Raw genomic sequence first — 21235 nt, forward strand, 5'->3', positions numbered from 1 at the left:
TCTTTGTTTGTTAATTTTTGTATATGGTCCAAAATTACTCTTTTACATGTGGCTATCCAGTTTCCAATCACCATTTATTGAAAAGACTGCCCTTCCTCATTTGGTCTTGGCACCCTTGTTGAAAATCATTTCACCATATGTATAAGAGTTTATTTTTGGGCTCTCGATTCCATTTCATTGTTCTGTATCTCTGCCCTCATGCCAGTACCTTGCTGTTTTAAATACTGTTGCTTTGAAATCAGGAAGTATGAGTCCTCCAACTTTGTTCTTTTTCAAGATTGCTTTGGCTATTTGGGATTCCTTGATATTCCATATAAATTTCAGGATGGGTTTTCTTCTAGGAAAAAAAAATGGTCTTTAAATTTTAGAGGGATTGCAGTGACTCTGTAGATTGCTTTGGGAAGTATTATATTATTACCTGAAAATATTAAAGGCTTCCACAATTCATGAACTTAGGAAGTCTTTCCATTTATTTGTTTCTTCCTTAATTTCTTTCAGCAAGTGTTCATTGTACAAGTCTTGCATATCTTTGGTTAAATTTATTTCTAAATATTTTTTTTTCTTCCCGATGCTATTATACATAAAATTGTTTGCATAATTTTTTTTATTGTATTATTAATTACAAGTACACAGACATACAACTGATTTTGCATATTGATTTGTATCCTGCAACTTTGCTGAATTTGTTTATCAGTTCAAACTGTGTGTAACTTGGGGATTTTCTCCATATAAGATCATGTCACCTACATGCAGAGGTAAATTTATTTCTCCAAACTGCCCTGTGTAGAATTTTCACTATGTTGAGTGGAAGTGGTGAAAGGCAGGTATTCTTGTCTTATTTCTGAGCTCATAGAAAATACGTTCAGTTTGTCATCATTGAGTGTGATATTAGGCTATTGGTTTTTCTTGAGTGTCCTACTTCAAGTTCAGGAAGTTCCCTTCTGTTCCTAGTTTGCTAACTGGTTGCATCAACTGAGATGACTGTATGGTTTTCTCCTTTATTAATTAATGTGGTATATTTCATTAATCTATTTCAAGTGCTAAACCATCCCCACATTCTGGGAATAAATCCCACTTGGATATGGTGCATAACCCTTTTTAATAAACTGCTAAATTCAGTTGGCTAATATTTTGTTGAGGATTTTTGCATCATTATTAATAAAAGATATAGTCCTTAGGTCTTTTTGGGTGGGGGTATGATCTTTGTCTAGCTTTGGTATCAGACTAATGCTGGCCTCATAGAATGAGTTAGGAAGTGTTCCCTTCTCTTCAATTTTTGGGAAGAGTTTGAGAAGGACTGGTACTAATTCTTCTTTCTATGTTTGAAGAATTCACTGGTCATGGATTTTTCTTTGCTGGAAGATTTTGGCTTACTCAATTAATCTCCTTGCTAGTTATAGGTCTCTTCAGATTTTCTATTTCTTTCTCAAATGTTTTCAGTTTTTTATGAAGTTTAATCAACTTAATTTTTAATTGACTGTGTTGGGAGATTGTGTTTCTAAGAAATTCTCCATTTCATTTAAATTATATAATTTCTTCTCATTCAACTGTTTATACAATTCTCTTATAATCCTTTTTATTTCAGTAAAATCGATAGTATGTCTCCTCTTTCATTTCTGATTGCAATAATTTGAGTCTTCTCACTCACTTTTCCTGGGCAGTCTAGCTAAATGTTTGCCAATTTTATTGCTCTTTCCAAAGAGCCAACATTGAGTTTAATGGACTTTCTCTACTGTTTTTCTATACTCTATTTTATTTATCTCTAATCTTTAGTATTTCATTCTTCTGCTGGCATTGGATTTGGTTTACAATTCTTTTTTCTAGTACCTTAAGGTATAGAGACAGGTTATTGATTTGAGGTCTTTCTTCATTTTTAATGTATATATTTGCATCTATAAATTTTCAATGACACACTGCTTTTATATCATAAATTTAGGAGTGTTTTGTTTTAATTTTCATTTGTCTCAAGGTAGTTTCTATTTTCCCTTGTATTTCTTCTTCACCCCATTGGCTGTTTAAGTCTACATTCTTAATTTCTACATTATGTGTTTTCCAGTTTTCCTTTTGTTTGTAATTTCTAGTTTTATTCTATTGAGAACATAAGAAATGTTTTGTATGTAAATCTTTTTAAATTTAAGATTTTGTGTATTAGTTTCCTAGTACTACCATACACAAAACATCACAGGCTGTGTGTATTAAATAACTGAAATTAATTTGCTTACATTTCTGGAGGCTGGAAGTCCAAGATTAAAGTGTCAACAAGTTTGGTTTCTATTAATGATTTCCTCCTTGGCTTGCAGGTGGCCACCTTTTCACTGAGCTCTCAAATGGCACTTTCTCTGTGTACACACATCCCTGGTATCTGTCTTTCTTTTTATAAGAACACACTAGTTTTATTAGATTAGTGCCCCACCATATTACTTCATTCAACCTTAATGAGTTTTTTACTTTTTTAAAAAAATTAATTAATTTATTTTTGTTACAGATGTTTCTCCCCCCTCCACTGATTCCCCCCTTCCCCCCTCCCCTTCCTGTCCTCAGCTTTGTGGTCCATGTCCATTGTTCATGTACACATGCATATAAGTTCTGTGGTTTATCTCTCCCCCAACACCCCCTCTTCTGGGGACTGTCAGTCTGTACCCCACTTCCACATCTCTGGGACTACCCCATTCCTCAGACTGTTATATTCATTATATTCCACAAATAAGTGAGATCATACAATATTTGTCTTTCTCTGTTTGGCTTGTTTCGCTGAGGATAATACTTTCCAGGTCCCTCCATGTCATCTCAAAGGATAAGAGATCTTTCTTTCTTACAGCTGCATAGTACTCCATTGTGTATATGTACCACAGATTTTTTATCCATTTGCTTAATGACTTCTTAAAAGCACTATCTCTAAATATAATAACAATGCAAGGTGTGCTAGGGGATAGAACTTCGATGTCTGAATTTTGGAGAAACATAATTCAGTTCATAACGACCTGTTTTGTGGACTAACATGCACTCTTAAGTTATATGGGCACATATAAAAACTATATTCTGCTGTTTTGGTTTGGAGTGTTCTATACATGTGTGTTAGGAGTAATTGTTTTGTCACTGATCTTCCATGTGTTTATTCTGTCCATTACTGAAGTAGGATATTAATAGTCTCTAACTATTTATTGGAGATCGACTTTTACCTTCAATTCTTTTTTTGCAGGCTTCTTTGTCAGGTATGTATATGGTGTACTTAGAATTGTTCAATCTTCTTGTTGTATTGAACATTTTATCAATATTATAATTGTCTCATAATCTTTTATAAAATTAGTCTATTTTGTCTGATCATAATACAGGGTGGGCAAAAGTAGGTTTAGAATTGTGAATATGTGAGTTTATTCTTGTATTATTATTTATTTAGAACTCTGGAGTCTAGTTGAATACTTGTAGTCTGGGGAGACCTTGATTAAGAGTAAATTTGGGGCCCTGAATGATTTTGCTCAGCGGTTAGAGCTTCGGCCTGCGGACTAGAGAGTCCTGGGTTTGGTTCCCACTAAGGGCACGTGCTTTGGTTGCAGTTTGTCCCTGGCCCCGGTTGGGGTCATGTGGGTAGCAACCACTCAATGTGTCTCTCTCACATTAATGTTTCTCTCTCTCACTTCCTCCTTCTCTCCCTCCCACTCTATCTGAAAATAAATGTAAAAAAAAAAGTATCCTCTGGTGATACTTTAAAAAAAAAGAGTAATTTGGGGGAAGTTCAGTCTTTGAAGTAATAACAGCTATCATCTGTAAGATATTCTAAAGGGAGTCTTTCAGGTTGAAATGAAAAGATACTGAACAGCAAATTGAACTTAAGAAAATATAAAGACCAGTGGTAATGGTAACTCTATACAGGCAAATATAAAAGCCAGTGTTACTGTACTTTTGGTATTGTATATAATGTTCACTTTCTCCTGTTGGTTTAAGAGGGAAATTCATATACAAATAATTAGAAATCTATGTTCATGGGAATACAATGTGTAAAGATAAAATCTTGACAACAATATAAAGGGGAAGGGAAAGAGATGTACTACAGGAATAAAGTGTTGTATACTTGAAACTTATTTGGTAGTATTTAAAGTAAGTTATTTTAACTGAAAGATATTAATTCTGACCTGGCCGGTGTGGCTAAGTTGGTTGGAGCACCGTCCTGCAAGCCAGAAGTTCACAGATTCAGCTCCCGGTCATGGCACATACCCAGGTTGAGTGTTTGATCCTGATCCACGGGCATGTATGAGGCAATCATTTGATGTTTCTCTCTCAAATCTCTCTCTCCTCCTCCCTCCCTCCCTCCCTCACTCCTTCTCTCCCTTCCTCTCTCTAAAATTAGTAAAAACATATCCTTGGGTGAGGATTTTTAAAAAGATATTAATTCTAATTTCCAAAGTAAATGTTAAGAATATACTTTTTAAAAAAATACATAGAATAAAGAAAAGGAGAGGGGAATTAAAATGACACACTACAGAAAAATCAGCTATATAAACAAAAAAGCAGTAATGAAGGAACTAAAGAACAAAATAAAAACTTATGAGGCATACAGAAAACAATAGATAAATGGCAAAGTATTTTTATCAGTAATCACATCAAATGTAACTGAACGAAACAGAACCATTAAAAAAGAGTGGCAAATTTGAGGTTTTAAATAATCCATCTGTATGCAGTCTACAAGAGACTGAGTTTATTTTTATTTTTAAAAATTATTTATTTATTCATATATTTATTTTAAATCCTCACCTGAGGATATTTTTCCATCTATCCTCAGACAGAGTGGGAGGGGCGGAAGGAGGGAGAGAAAGAGAGAAACATTGATGCAAAAGAGACACATCAGCCCTGGCCAGTTTGGCTCAGCGGTTAGAGCATCGGCCTGCGGTCCAGAGAGACCCGGGTTCGGTTCCCGCTAAGGGCGCGTACTTCGGTTGCAAGTTTGTCCCCGGCCCTGGTTGGTCGTGCGGGTGGCAGCCACTCGATGTGTCTCTTCACGTCGATGTTTCTCTCTCTCTCTCCCCCTTTCTCTCTCTCCCTCCCACTCTATCTGTACAAAAAATGGAAAAATATCCTCGGGTGAGGATAAAAAAAAAAAAAAAAAAAAAAAAAAGAGACACATCAACTGGCTGTCCCCCCCCCCCCCCCCGCACGACCCCCAACCAGGACTGGAGACCCAACTGCAACTGAGGTAGGTGCCCTTGACCAGAATTGAACCCACAACTAAATTGGTTTGCAGACCAACGCTCTAACTGCTAAGCCAAACCATCTAGGGCAACAAGAGACTCGATGTAGATATAAGTTCACAAATTGACTGGAAACAAAAGGATAAAAAACATATTTTCCATACCAATAGTAACTAAAAGAGAACCAGGGTAGATATACAGGGGTAGAGCAAAAGTGGGTTTACAGTTGTTCATACAGAAAATATAATAATAAATAATAATACAAGAATAAACTCACATATTCACAATTCTAACAGCTTCTGTTTATCTGTAAATATCTTAATATCTCTTTCATTCTAGATAGTTATAATTCCTGGTTGACAGGTTTTTTTGTTTGTTTGTTTTGTTTTTCTTTAAGGACTTTAAATATGGCATTTGACTGCTTTTTGACCCCGTAGTTTTTAGATGAGAAATCAGCTCTTATTATTATTGAGGATCCTTTGTACATGACAAGTTCCTTTTCTCTTTCTGCTTTCAAAAGTCTCTTCTTGTCTTTGGATTCGATAATTTCATTATAATGTCTTCTTTGGGTCTCTTTGATTTTCTGTGTTTGAAGATCATTTAGCTTCTTGGATATGTATACCTATACTGTTCCTTATATTTGGGAGATGTTAAGACATTATTTATTTAAATATTTTCTCTGTTGTTTTCGTTCTTTCTTCTTCCTCTGGTATTCTGATAATATATATGTTTCTATATTTGACAGTGTCCCACAGTTGTCTCAGGCTCTGTTTAATTTTCTTCATTTTTTTTTCTATGTATTCCTCAGACTATAGAAGTTCCTGCCAGTGCACTAGTTGTTTAGATGGAAGTATGGACTCCTGGAGCCTCATTCTCTGCCTTCCTTTGAGATAATACTCCAAGTTGCTTTCTTGACCCTCACTCTTAGACAAATAAGAAAGAATATAGTCATTTGTTTGCTAATGTTTTGTTTATAGGTTCGCCTCTGTTTCTGATTCCCTGTATTGTAAATCATAATGCACATTCACATTTCAGAGGCCCTGAGAACTCCTACAGTATAGAAACTGGTTCACATTTTACCATGAATTCCCAAAGTTATCTGAGCATAGAACTGTTTAGTTGCATTCCTAAGACTTCATGGAAAAGTAGTGTGTGGATCACCAGCTGAAGTCTGCTTTCCTTCCTTTCTCATGTAAGCATGAATGATTGATTTCCTTTTCTCCATTGTTTTAGACTGTCCAGACTATCATTATGGTATATTTTGCCCTTTTCACACTGTATGAGTTTTCTATTTATTTCCTCTCAAAACACCCTGTAATTCTGGAGAAAAAAGATTGGCTTTTTGGCTGTCACAACAGAAAAATAATCCCACGCAGTAAACAAACCACTATCTTTAGCATTGCTTTACTCCTAGCAATAAGAGCCAGCAGTATCTTCAGTTCAAAGAATCCCAGGTGGCAAACATAAAGCAGGAACAAACACAGCTGGGAACGAGCCAGTGGGCTCTACACTGGTCCTCTGGCACTTACCACACATGTTACACAAAAACCCCAGGTGAGCTGACAGCGTTTCTCTTCTGGCACCACAGTTTCTCTTACGTTTACTCAGGGCTCTAACTGTTCCTGATATCAAGAAGATGCTGTTAACTACACCCTCAAAATATGCCCTACATCTCCCCATCTTACTATTTAGCATCATAATTCAAGCCAGAACTTAGAGGAGTCTTCCTTGTCTCCTGTCTTTCTTTCACATACCATATCAAACCCATTAGCAAATCATGTTGCCTCTTAGATCCAAAATATATTCTGAATCCACTGTTTACTATCCTAGTCCAAATCATCATCTTCCCTTACTCTTGGGCTACTCCCAAAGCCTCTAAGATGCCTCTGCTCTGGCCTTCTACACACAGTCATCCTCCACAAACTTCAAACCATGGATCAGATCTCATCTCTTCTTCTCTAGGCAGCAGTGAGTATTTAATACCAGTTCTTTAACATTGTACTCAGGTTATCCATCCTCATGTGCTGCTGCTCCTGGTTAATTTCTACTCCATCCGTATAGCACTGCATATATCCCAGCATACACTGCCCTTCATCAGGACCTTCTGGCTTCTTGGCCTTTGCTTATTCGGTCTCCTCTATTTCAAATGCTTTTACAGTCCCTTCTTGGCTCTTTTCCATATAGCCTTCATAGCTAAGATAGAGAATCACCAACTCCAGGAAGCTAACCCTGACACTCTGAACATGTTCTCTTCCCAGAACGCGTGCACACAGACACACACTCACACTCTTTCATGCACACACACACTTCCCAACTGAGCTGCCTATCAACTACACTTCCTTCTCACTATTTTCATAACTCTTGATCAGGGCTCTGTTATTAAACTTTCTATAGTCTTTTATGATGTTATATTATCTATTTCTTCTGCTACCATATGAGCTTTATTAAGGGCAGTGATGATTTGTCAATCATGTTGAACACAGTATCCCATTATTTAGTACAAGGCCTATTACATAAAAAGTAAACATTCAATATATGCTTCTTAGCAAATATAGAAATCAATGAAATCCATTGGTACATTCTCTCTTTGTGACATCTTGATGATTAATACTCAATATTAATAACATTACTGAATGTCTACTGTGTGTCAAGCATTATTCTAGTTACTGGGAAGACAGTAGTGAAAAAGCTGATTTGGAAGTTTTAGCCAATACAATAAGATATGAAATAGGTAAACAAGTATAAGTATTAGGAAGAAAATATTATCATAAGTCATATAACAGTATGAACAGAAACATGTTACTATACAAGACGTGCATACACATTGGTAAGAAAGTGCTTAGGACCCCAACAAATATATGAGTAGACATTAAGAGAAACAATTTGCAAAAGAGAAACTGTTATCAGTAAGAAAAAGTATTCCATTTGATCTGTAGCAGGTCCTCTGTTATGAGGTTCACAGATTACGTAACTACATCAAGAAATCACAGCACTGAAGATGGTGGAGTAGGTAAATGCAGTATTCGAATTCTCATACAAGCATGTCAAAATTACAACTACAGAACAAACATCATTCAGAACCACCTGAAATCGGGCTGAAAGGAAGTTCTACAACAAAGGATATAAAAAAGAAGCCATGTCAAAAGTAGTAGGAGGGGCAGAGACCCGGAATGGACTGGTCCCATGCCAATCCTGGCAGTTAGAAATCAGGAGGGATAGCTCAGCTGAGGAGGTACCCCTGAAGAGTGATGGGTCACAGCCCCACATCAGGCCCCCCAGTCAAGGGTTCCAGTGCTAGGAAGAAAAGTGCCCACACCTGCTGGTTGTGAAAACCAGCAGGGATTGTAGTTGATGTGAGCTGAAGGGTGGCTGGAGTCCCGAGCATTCTTCGTAAAGGGCCCTCACACAGAATTACTTGGACTGACTTACTCTGAGCTCCAGCACTACAACAGTAGCTAATAAGGTACCAGAAACATACAGGGAGGAACTGAATTGCCTGAAATCAGGGTGAGGGCTGGAGGGGCAGTTTTCTCATCAGCAGAAGTGCTGGCAGACGCTGTTGTTCCTTTGACATCTATAACAACATGGATGGACCCACAGGGTATTGTACCAAGTAAAATTAAGTCAGGGAGAAAAATTCTAGATGATTTCACTAGTATGTGGAATGTAAAAAACATAATAAACAAACAGAACAGAAACAGAGTCATAGATACAGAAAACATTCTGACAGTTGCCAGATGAAAGGTAGGTTGAAGCAATGGGTATAAAAGGTGAAAGGATTAAGAAGCACAAATTGGTGCCTTGGATAGTTTGGCTCAGCGATTAGAGCATCGGCCCATAGGCCAAAGAGTTGCAGATTCCATTGTGGTCAAGGGCATATACCTTGGTTGCTATTCGGTCCCTGGACCTGGTCGGGGTCGTGCAGGAGGCAACCAATCGATGTGTGTCTCTCACATCTCTCTCTCTCCCTTCCTCCCTCCCACTCTGTCTGAAAATAAACAGAAAAATATCCTCAGGTGAGGATTAAAAAAAAAAAAAGAAGTACAAATTGGTAGTTACAGAATAGTCACAGGATATAAAGTACAACATGGAGAATATAGTCAACAATATTGTAATAAGTATATATGGTGTCAGATGGGTACTAGATTTATTGGGGTGATCACTTCATAAGTTTTATATATGTCTAATCACTTGGTTGTATACCTAAAACTGGGTATTTATTGAGAAAAAAAAAAAAAAGAAAACTAAATTGAAAAAACATATACACCCATATGTTCATTGCAGTATTATTTACTATATTATATGTCAATTGTAATTGAATATCTATTTTTTTTAACTGACTTTAGAGAGAGGAATGAAGATAGAGAGAAACATTGATCTGAGCGAGACATCAATTAGTTCCCTCCCACACACACCCTGACTGGAGATCAAACCCGCAACCTGCATACGTGCCCTGATCAGGAATCGAACCCATCACTTTTTAGTGTAGGGGATGACATTCCAACCAACTGAGCCACACTGGCTAGGGCAATTAATGTCTATTAAAGAATTATTTGTGATCGCAAAAATTTATATACATGATATAATGAGAATATGGAGAAAATAAATTATACCATAATGTACATTTATAGAGGAATATTCATAATAATGGGAAAAGTCTGATTTTAAGTCCCCTTCCTTAATGAAAACATATTTTCTGGGGAAACAAAGTATCTGCTACATGGAGTACTATTAAATGTACTATTTAATGAATACATTAATGAGTGAATGAGTAAGGTAAGAGGTGTCCTGGCTGTCCCTTAATACACTATTTTATGCTTATCTTTTTTGGTACTCATCTTGGCCTCAGACTTGGTGGTGGGTCATACCGAGTTAGCCAGATGAATTCTACCTCCTTCTCTCTTCAACTACCATCATAGAAAATTTCTTCCTTCACATTAAAAAACATACCTATATTCAACTTGGAATAATTATACTTAAAACTTTCTGGTTCCTTCAGTAGTAAAAGCTGTTTATTCATTAGTTGATAAACATTGAAACTATGTGATGGAGGCATGGCATTTATTATAGTACTATATTTTTATATGTTTGAAATTTTACAGGTTCATGACTTTTTAAAAGTTACTTCTATAATTCTATAACTATTTCATATATAATTAATTATTCTAGGCAAGGCATTTTATTTTTTACATGTGTTTCCAGATTGGCTGAGCTATGATAACATCACATCTTATACACATGAAATGAGAATTTATTAGATAATATACAGAAAAGACTGTAAACTCCTTTGGGTAGCCATTCTACCTAAACCCACATTTACTAAAGGACAAATAGAAGTGTTTGAAATCTACTGATTCCTTTAAAAACTGTTTCCATGTTGAAAATGGTTAAAAAAAAAAAAAAGAAAATGGTTTAAATAAACACAAAGGCTTTCAGTGGGAGAAGAGTAGACATCTTACAAGAAAAAAAAAATTCATTATAAATTTCTACTAAAAAAATTAGTTATTTTTTGCCCTGGCCGGTTTGGCTCAGCGGTTGGAGCGTCAGCCTGCGGTCCTGAGAGATCCGGGTTCGGTTCCCGCTAAGGGCATGTACCTCGGTTGCAGTGTGTCCCCGGCCCTGGTTGGTCGTGCGGGTGGCAGCCACTCGATATGTCCCTTTCACATCGATGTTTCCCTCTCTCTCTCTTCCTCTCTCTCCCTCCCACTCTATCTGTATAAAAAATGGAAAAATGTCCTCGGGTGAGGATAAAAAAAAAAAAATTAGTTATTTTTATTACTTTGGACTTTTTTCTTTAACTATAAGCTATTTATAAGTAGCACCTAGACTGACTTCAGTTAAAAGCTGGATAAAGAAATATAATTCTTTATTAAAAACAAAACAAAACCCAGAAACTTCCAAACTATTAAGCCAGATGGCCTAAATCACCCATACAACATAATAATATACTTATCTTTCTGAACTCTATCTAGCTCTCTTCCTAAAATACTGTTAGTGTTTTTGTTTTTATTTAAAACTTATCTTTTTTTACAAAAATCTAATTCACTCTATGACAAGACAATACAATTCAGGAAGCAACTTAGCAATTTGTGAAATAAGCTTCTATGGGAGACATGGGAACTGAGTAATCAGCATTGACCAATTCACAAAATTGAAATATTCAGCAGAAAAGTATTAATTCTGATGACAGTGTCCCTCCCAGACTCATACATGGAAGCCTTAATCTCCAAAACCTCAGAGTGCAACTGCATTTGGAGACAGAGCCTTCAAAGAGGTGATTACGTTAAAATGAGACCACGAGGAAGGGCTCTAATCTAATCTAACTAGTAAAATAATCTTGTAATCTCACAATAAGAAAGGTCTTACTTCTTTACTATCTATAATACAAAATCCAAAAGTTATAAAATATGAATAAATTAAACCATGGAAAAGCAATTATCTCTGCTTCATCAAAAACAAATAAAACAAAATTGTAACCCTTAAAAAAAGCTGAAGACTAAAATGGGAGAAAACAAACTGAAATGCATATGACTGACAAGTAGCTATATTTATAATTTCTAAAGAGTTGATACAAATCGCTAAGATAATCTAAAACCAACAATCTAAGAGAAGAAAAGTCAATAGCCATCAACAAGCATTTCATAGAAAGTAAAGTACAAATGGTTCTTAAACACAGGGAAAGATACCTAAATCCATATTACAGTAAAATAACTGCAAATTAAAATGATGAATACCATTTTCCAGTTTTTAATTTGGTCAATATCAGTACAGGTTAGTAAAGGGATGAAACAGGCACTTAATGCACTGTTAGCAGAGATGTAAACCAGTGCCACTTGACAATGTCTGCTAAAGTTCAAGAGGCACACACCCTCTGATCCAGCTATAATATTTATAGAAATTTATCTTATAGCTCTTTCTCACAAATGTAGAAAATGATCTATCCACTGCAGTACTATGTGAAGTAATCAAAGAGGAGCAACCTATATGTCCATCCAAAGGGACTGATTGAACAATAATGGTATCTCTACATTAGAAGTCAATGAAAAGAACGTAGAAACTATCCATATACTAATATATTGTTACAAAATGATCTCCAAGATATATTTCTAAAATAGAAAAGTATGGTACAAAATAGTATGATTCGACACTATTTTTGTAAAATAGTGTCAAATGAAATAATGCAAGGAAATACATACATTTAAAAGGAAATACATACATTTAAGTATGTGAGTTTATGCATATGTATATTTGTGAGTATATTATAACCCCCCCACACACACACACACACCATCTCTGGAGGGCATGTAAGAAACTGGTATCAGTGCCTGCTTCAGGGGATGGAAATTGAGTAGATGGGGGAACAAGTATGGGAAGAAGGCTCACTTTTCACTACATATCCTTTAATACTTTTGAATTATGCATCATATGTATTAAATACTAAAAAACCAATTTAATACCATTAGAATGAAATGAGAGGGGGAAAAACATACTAAGGGTGTGGAGATCTAAAGGAACTATGATTCTACAGGGACCTACATAAAGATTCTAAAAGTTCAACTTTACCAGCTTATTTAAAGATACAGTCCAAGGGCCAGGGATCCAGAGCCCACTTATGTTTCTAAAAATAGTTCCAAAGATAACTATGCTGGAGTTTTCTGTGGCTCACTATAAAAAACCCATCACAGCTTGACTGTACATTTGTTACTGAGGTACGATACACGGAAACAGAAAGGCTGTGGTATGTTGATAAAGAAGATGAAACTAGGACACACTGCAAAAATCAAACACTGCCAATATCACTGGATTTAACATAAGGACTTCTGATGACTTTAAACCGCTGAATAAAGCAGCTGAAAGGACAGAAAGAATTACAGGAACAGATCCAGAGGAGCACTGTTAGGACAAGGAGAAAACTACTCCTTCATTCCCCATCAAAGTTCTATCGAGTGCCCTCAGGCCCGAAGAAGTAAAGGAGACCGTTAAAAATCTAGCAGCAGGAGACACACAATAAGCAAATGAACAAATAAAAAGGATACACTTTAATATGTGTGATTGTGAAACACAAAGTAGAAATGGAGAAAAAAGGGTGTAGAAGAGGGTAGTTTCCAAATTTAGATATGGGACCCAAGGCCTCTTTAGGAAGTAACAGCTGAGGAAATGCTTTGAGGTGATAAGAAAACAGCACCCTGTGCAGACAAGGGAAGGTAGTGGGATGAAACATGCCAGCATATGGAGCAGCAAAAGCCCAGGCCCCAAGGTGAGAGTAGAGAGTGACATGGAATTTGAGAACCAGGGTTGAGTTCTAAGTGGCCAAAATGGAACTGGGAAGGTGAGAGAAAAAGGAAATGAGGTCCCAAAGCTCAGGAGGGGCTTTGACTCTGCATGAGGTGAACAGCTACTGTGGAGTATGCAGCCAACAGCCAGTATTGTGACTTACATATTTATAGCTTTGCTCCTCTAGTCATCTTGAGAACTAGCAGGGTAAAGAAAGAAGCAGCAGGATAAGAGATTATTGCAACACTCCAAAAGAAAGCAGGAAAATAAAGCATGAATGTAGGATGATGGGAAATTTTGGAGAAGATAATTAATAGTGCTGTGTTCTTGAGTAAGCTACACAGAATGACAGTTGGTCATTACAGCATTGACCACAATATTCTAACTATGTCAACAGAAGAACAGATGAATTAATTACATAAACTAATATAATAGAATACTGTATAGCAATGAAAATGAACAAACAGCTAAATGCAACAAAACTGATGAATCTCACAAGCATAATATTAAGAGAAAGTAGTCTAGCAAAAGATGATACATATTATATAACTATTCTATGATTCTATTTATTTAAAATTCTTAAACATTCAAAAGAGTCTGCTGCATCAGAAGTCAGAATAATGGTCACCTGGGGGAACCGGCGGGGGGGGGGGGGGGAGTGGAAGGAGATGGGGTGGTCCCAGGCACAAACTGCAGTCTGCTTCTTGGACTGGATAGGAACTACTGTTCAGTTTGTAATTATTCATTGAAATACATATTTATGCTCTGTGTGTGGTTCTGTATGTACTTTATAATTTTAAATAAAATGTATTAAAATTAAGACAAAATAAAATAAATGAAGTAAAAATCAATACAAATAAAATAAAGCAGGTTATCCTCTGATATCCTCAGTCTTAATGGAAGAATTTAGTCTCATAGTCACTTACTACAGACAGTAAAAAGATGAAAGAAACTTCAAAATATTGCCGATATTTTTAATAGCTTTTGAAACAATGTTGCTGAATCTTTCCCTCAAAATAATAAGATTTCTTTTTTTTTTTTTATGGTAAAAATTAATATTCTATGCAGGAGAAAAATGGTATCCTAAAAATAATTTTTCTAATCCATTAATGGTGATTTATGTTCCTAAGATCAAACCCAACAAAAAAGTCATCAGAGATAATTCAGTGCTTCTGTCACATAAAATCTATGTACAATCCTGGCTTCCTCCTGGCATTTCTCTATAATAAAGTGACAATAACACTTTTGAGACAAATGCTTTTGGGAGAAACTCACAGTTGGTGACTCCGGAATCAGTTCTATGCACTCACCAGGGAGGGTAGATATGGATGATGTCTTGGGGACGTGCCCTGAGATGGTGTGCCGTCTCCTCGGTGAAGAGAACCTTTAGGCCAGTCCCGAAGGCCTCACCTTGGAAAGGGCCGTCAGCCTGCAGTCCCACTAACTGCTCACACATGGCAACCTGGATGGTGCACTCTTCATGCAGCTCTAGAATTTTCACAGTTAATATACCGGATCTGTTGCCTAGAAGGTGAAGAAAAGAACAAAAGGAAAAATAAAATCTAAAAGACATAATTCAAATGTGAATAAAGTAATGTAAATAAAAGAATCATGTTCAAATAGCTTAATTCACCTGGAGAAAATGGTTGACACAATTTGCAGAGTAAATACAGATTCTAACAAGGTGACTGTAACATCTTTTTAAAAATAATCAAAACAGCCAGAATATTGCATTTAAGCAACACAATACAGTCTTCTATTATAAACAAACATCTTGCGCATATGGAAGACACAGACCCACTATTACAAATATTGAAAAGAACTTTGGCCACCTAACAGATTCTTCTTTTTTATACGCTCCTCTACCCCATCACCTGCTTTGATTCTCTACTTTCAAATGATGTAGTATGACTGGTTGGCTGCAAATGTTCGAATAATTGTAAGGGTTGAAAGTTGCAAATTCATGTAGAATGCTGGATGTTAAGAGTTCTGGATTTAATTGGGTGAAATTTGATTAAGATTCAAATACTTGGTCTCTTACCCAGTTAGCTAAGTTATACAGCATTTCAACACCTCAGTTTTCTCATGTGCAAAATGTGAATCATGCCAACAGCTTCAATTAATATTTTTATTTATTTATTTTGTATTTATTAATGTTTTTGTTGCATTTTTTTATTAATTTTTGTTACAGATGTTTCGCTTTTTCCCCAACTGATTCCCTCCTTCCCCTCCCTCCCCGCCCTGTCCCCAGCTTTGTTGTCCATGTCCATTGTTCATGCACACATGCATATAAGTTCTGTGGTTTTTCTCTCCCCCACCACCCCCTCTTCTGGGGCTTGTCAGTCAAAAATATGGAACGCTTCATGAACTTGCGTGTCATCCTTGTGCAGGGGCCCTGCTAATCTTCTCTGTATCGTTCCAATTTTAGTATATGTGCTGCCGAAGCAAGCACGTTGCAGATGTTTTTCATTTTTCTCCCATTGACACCCTCCTCCCCTTCACCCCCGTCCCATTCCTGGCTTTGTTGACTATGATCATTGGTCATGCATATAGGCATATAAGTTCTGTGGTTTATTTCTGCCTCCCCTAACCTCCCCTCCTCTGAGGCTTGTCAGTCTGTACCCCACCTCTAAGTCTCTGGGTTAATTTTGTTCATCAGTTTGTTTAGTTCATTATATTCCACAAATAAGTGAGATCATGTGATAGTTGTCTTTCTCTACTGGCTTGTTTTGCTTAGCATAATACTCTCTAGGTCTTTCCATTCCATCTCAAAGGATAAAAGATCTTTATTTCTTACAGCTTCATAGTATTCCATTGTGTACATGTACCACAGCTTTTTTATCCTCTCATCTACTGATGGATATTTGGGTTGTTTCCAGATCTTAGCTATTATAAATAGATCTGCTATTAACATAGGGGTACATATATTCTTTCTGATTGGTGCTTCAGGTTTCTTAGGGTATATTCATAGAAGTGGGATCACTGGGTTAAATGGGAGTTCAATTTTTAACTTTTTGAGGTAACATCATATTGTTTTCCACAGTGGCTGCACCAGTCTGCATTCCCACCAGCAGTGTACTAGAGTCCCCTTTTCTCCACACCCTGGCCAACACATTGTTTGATGATTTGTTGATGGTGGCCATTTTGACAGGTGTGAGGTGGTACCTCATAGTTGTTTTAATTTGCATCTCTCTGATGATTAGTGACATTGAGCATTTCTTCATATTTCTCTTGGCCATTTGTATGTCCTTTTTGGAGAGGTGTCTATTTAGTTCCTCTGCCCATTTTTTAATTGAGTTGTCTTCCTTTTGTTGAGTTGTATGAGCACTCTATATATTTTGAAAATTAACCCCTTATCTGATGCATCATTGGCGATTATGGACTCCCATATAGTGGGATCCCTTTCTGTTTTGATGTCTGTTTCTTTTGCTGTGCAGAAGCTTTTTAGTTTGATGTAGTCCCATGTGTTCATTTTTTCCTTTGTATGTCTTGCCTTAGGTGTTGCATCAGTGCAACATCTGCTGCGTATGATGTCTGAGATTTTGTTGCTTGCATTTTCTTCTAGAATTTTTAGGGATTCATGAGTCACATTTAAGTCTTTTATCCATTTTGAGTTATACTCATGTATGGTGTAAGTTGGTGGTCTAGTTTCATTTTTTTTGCAAGTAGTTCTCCAATTTTCTCAACACCATTTATTGAAGAGACTGTCTTAACTCCAATGTATGCTCTTGCCACCTTTGTCAAATATTAATTGAGCATATTGTCTTGGGTCAATTTCTGGGTTCTCTATTCTGTTCCACTGATCTATCTGCTTGTACTCTTGCCAGTACAGTACTTTGTAGTATAACCTGAAATCTAGTAATGTGATTCCCCCTACTCTGTTCTTCCTTTTCAAGATTGCTGTGGCTATTCGGGGTCTTTTTTGGTTCCATATAAAATTTTGGAGTGTTTGTTATAGTTCTGTGAAGTATGTCATTGGTATTTTGATGGGGATTGCATTTAATCTATAGATTGCTTTGGGTAGTATGGACATATTAATGATGTTAATTCTTCCAATCCATGAAAAAGGTATATGCTTCCACTTTTTTATATCTTCCTCTATTTCTTTTTCCAATGACCTGTAGTTTTCTGTAAAGAGGTCATTTATTTATTTGGTTAAGTTTATTCCTAGGTATCTTAATTTTTGCTGCGATGGCAAATGGGATTGTTTTTTTAGACTCTCTTTCTGTGATTTAATCATTGGTGATAAGAATGCCGTTGATTTCTTGACGTTAACTTTGTATCCTGCTACTTTGCCAAATTCATTTATTAACTCTAGTAAATTTTTTATGGAGTCTTTAGGGTTTTCTATGTACAATATCATGTCATTTGCAAATAATGAAAGTTTCACTTCCTCCTTTCCTATTAGGATCCCCTTTATGTTTTCTCCATTTCTAATTGCTGTGGCTAAGACTTCCAGTACTATATTAAATAAGAGTGGCGAAAGTGGGCATCCCTGTCTTGTTCCCATTCTTAAGGGGAATGCTTTTAGTTTTTGCCCATTGAGTATAATGTTGGCTGTAAGTTTTTCATATATGGCCTTTAATATGTTGAGATCTCTCTCTATTTCCACATTGCTGAGCGCTTTTATCAGAAATGGGTGCTGGATTTTGTTGAATGCTTTTTCAGCATCTATTGATATGATCATATAGTTTTTATCTTTTCGTTTGCTTATGTGGTGTATCACATTTATTGATTTGTGAATATTGTACCAGCCTTGCATCCCTGGGATAAAACCCACTTGGTCATAATGAATAATTTATTTGATGTATTGCTAGATCTGATTTGCTAATATTTTGTTAAGGATTTTGGCATCCGTGTTCATCAGGGATATTGGCCTGTAGTTTTCTCTTTGTAGTGTCTTTATCTAGTTTTGGAATCAGGATTATGCTGACCTTATAAAATGAGTTTGGAACTGTTCCATCTTCTTAGATTTTTCGCAATAGTTTTAGAAGAGTGGGTATTAGATCTCCTTTGAATGTTCAGTAAATCTCCCCTGTGAAGCCATCTGGGCCTGGGCGTTTGTTGCTGGGAGTTTCTTGATTACATCTTCAATTTCCTTTGTTGTTATTGGTCTATTCAAGTTTTCTATCTCTTCCTGGTTCAGTTTTGGGAGGCTGTGTGTTTCTAGAAATTTGTCCATTTTTCCTAGAGTGTCCAATTGTGCGTATAATTGTTCATAGTATGTTTCGATGATCATTTGTATTTCTGTGGTGTCAGTTGTTACTTCTCTTTCATTTCTGATTTTGTTTATTTGGTTTCTATCTTTTTGTTTCTTGGTGAGTCTGGCAAAAGGTCTATTGGTCTTGTTTATCTTTTCAAAGAACCAGTTTTTGTTTCATTGATATTCTGAATTTTTTTTTCTTGGTCTCTATGTCGTTTATTTCTGCTCTGACCTTTACTATTTCCTTCCTCCTACTAGCTCTGGGTTTTTCATTTTGTTTACTTTCTAGTTCTTTAAGTTATAGGGTTACAGAGTCAATTAGGAATTTTTGTTTCTTGAGGTAGGCCTGTAGTGCTATGAACTTCCCTCTCAGGACTGCTTTCGCTGTGTCCCATAGATTTTGTGTTGTTGTATATTCGTTTTCATTGGTTTCCAGGAAGTTTTTAATTCCTTCCTTGATCTCATTAGTAACCCATTCGCTGTTTAATAACATGCTATTTAGCTTCCAAGTGTTTGAAGGTTTTTGTGTGTTTTTATTGTAATTGAGTTCTAGTTTCATGCCACTGAGATCTGAGAAGATGCTTGATATGATATCAATTTTCTTGAATTTGTAGACTTGCTTTGTGTCCTAACATGTGGTCTATCCCATGTGCACTTGAGAAGACTGTACATTCTGCAGCTTTGGGGTGAATTGTTCTGTAAATATCAATGAAGTCCAACTGATCTAGTTTGTCTTGTAAGGACTCTATGTCCTCATTAATTTTTTGTCTAGAAGATCTATCCAGTGGTGTCAATGGTGTGTTAGTCACCCACTATAATTATGTTGCTGTTGATCTCTCCCTTGAAGTCTTCTAGAAGTTTTTAAATATATTTTGGTGCACCCATATTTGGTGCATATGTTTACCAGGGTTATATCCTCTTGTTGGATTGATCCTTTTAATATTATGTAGTGACCTCTGTCTCTTATTATGGCCCTTGTTTTGAAGTCTATCTTGTCAGATATGAGTATTGCTACACCAGATTTTTTTCCATTTCCATTTGCTTGGAAAATTTTTTTCCATCCCTTCACTTTCATCTTGTGTGAGTCTTTGTTGTGAGGTGGGTCTCTTGTAGACAGCATATATATGGGTCATGTTTTCTTATCCAATCAGCTACCCTATGTCTTTTGATTGGAGCATTTAAGCCATTTACATTTAAGGTAATTACTGATAGATAGTTATTAGTTGCCATTTTAATTTTATGCCTGTGTTCCTCTCTCTCTCTCTCCGTTTCTTCTTCTTCTTACAACATTCCCTTAATTTCCTGTAGTGTTGGTTTGGTGGTGGTAAATTTCTTTAGCTTTTTTTTTTTATCCTCACCCGAGGACATTTCTCCATCTTTTGTTCAGGTAGAGTGGGAGGGAGAGAGAGGAAGAGAGAGAGAGAGAGAGAAACATTGACGTGAAAGGGAAACATGGAGTGGCTGCCACCCGCACGACCAACTAGGGCCGGGGACAAACTGCAACCAAGGTATGCGCCCTTAGCAGGAACCGAACCCAAGTCTCTCTGGACCACAGGCCAATGTTCTAACCGCTGAGCCAAACGAGCCAGGACTTTAGCTTTTTTTTTTTTTTATTCGTGAAACTCTTTATTTCTCCTTCAATTCTGAATGATAGCCTTGCTGGATAGAGCAGTCTTGGATTCAGATCATTGTCTTGCATTATTTTGTACATTTTATGCCACTCTCTTCTGGCCTGCACTGTTTCTATTAAGAAATCAGCTGACAATCTAATGGGAGTTCCCTTGTAGGTAACTTTCTGTTTCTCTTGCTTCTTTTAAGATTCTTTCTTTGTCTATAGTATTTGCCATCTTTATTATGATTTGTCTAGCTGTGGGTCTTCTGGGGTTCATCTTGCTTGGGACTCTGTTGTTTCCTGGACTTGTGTGACTTTTTCCTTCACTAGTTTAGGAAAGGTTTCTGTCATTATTTCTTCAAACAGGTTCTCTATTACTTTCTCTGATTCTTCTCCTCCCCGTATCCCTATAATGCAAATATTGTTATGCTTTGTTTGTCCCACAGCTCCCTTAAACTTTCCTCCTGCTTTTAAAATTTTTTTTTCTATTTGCTGCTCTATTTGAGTGTTTTTTTCCTACCCTGTCTTCTAAGTCTCTGATTCGGTCTTCAGCTTCTTCTAGTCTATTATTGAACCCTTCTAAGGTATTTTTCATAACCACTATGTCATTCCTTATTTCCTCTCAATTTTTATGCATAGCTTCCACCTCTTTTTTTAAGCTGAAGTAATTTCCAGTGAGCTCTTCATAATTCTTATTAAGTTGCTTGTAGTTCTCATCATATTGTTTGAGCACCCTTAAAATCATTGTTATGAATTCTTATCTGACAAGTTGCTGTCTTCCATTTCCTGTAGTTCCTTTTCTGGTGATTCCTCTTTTTCTTTCCTTTGAGTATTGTTTCCTTGTCTCCCCATTTTAGCCGTCTGGTAGTTCTAGACCTGCTGAGGGATGTCTGGATGTGTATACAGCTCACTGTATATCAAATAAAGCTACTTTTCCTCCCAGACTGTTTTGTTCTGTGTTGT

The 21235-nt window shown here is 36.4% G+C and overlaps 1 protein-coding gene and 1 non-coding gene across 2 annotated transcripts in view; both read right to left on the reverse strand.

Annotated features, from left to right (window-relative positions):
* SPIDR (scaffold protein involved in DNA repair) overlaps positions 1–21235 on the reverse strand; it is a 493368-nt gene that overhangs the window by 282578 nt on the left and 189555 nt on the right. Inside the window, exon 8 of the mRNA XM_036263912.1 lies at positions 14768–14981. Within this exon, the coding sequence (XP_036119805.1) occupies positions 14768–14981 (214 nt within the window). The remainder of the gene's footprint in view (positions 1–14767; positions 14982–21235) is intronic.
* On the reverse strand, positions 15803–15909 carry LOC118631945. Its single transcript, XR_004959931.1, has one exon. It is a non-coding gene; the product is annotated as a U6 spliceosomal RNA (small nuclear RNA).

This window comes from Molossus molossus, unplaced genomic scaffold (genome assembly GCF_014108415.1).
Source record: "Molossus molossus isolate mMolMol1 unplaced genomic scaffold, mMolMol1.p scaffold_m16_p_16, whole genome shotgun sequence".
NCBI lineage: Eukaryota > Metazoa > Chordata > Mammalia > Chiroptera > Molossidae > Molossus > Molossus molossus.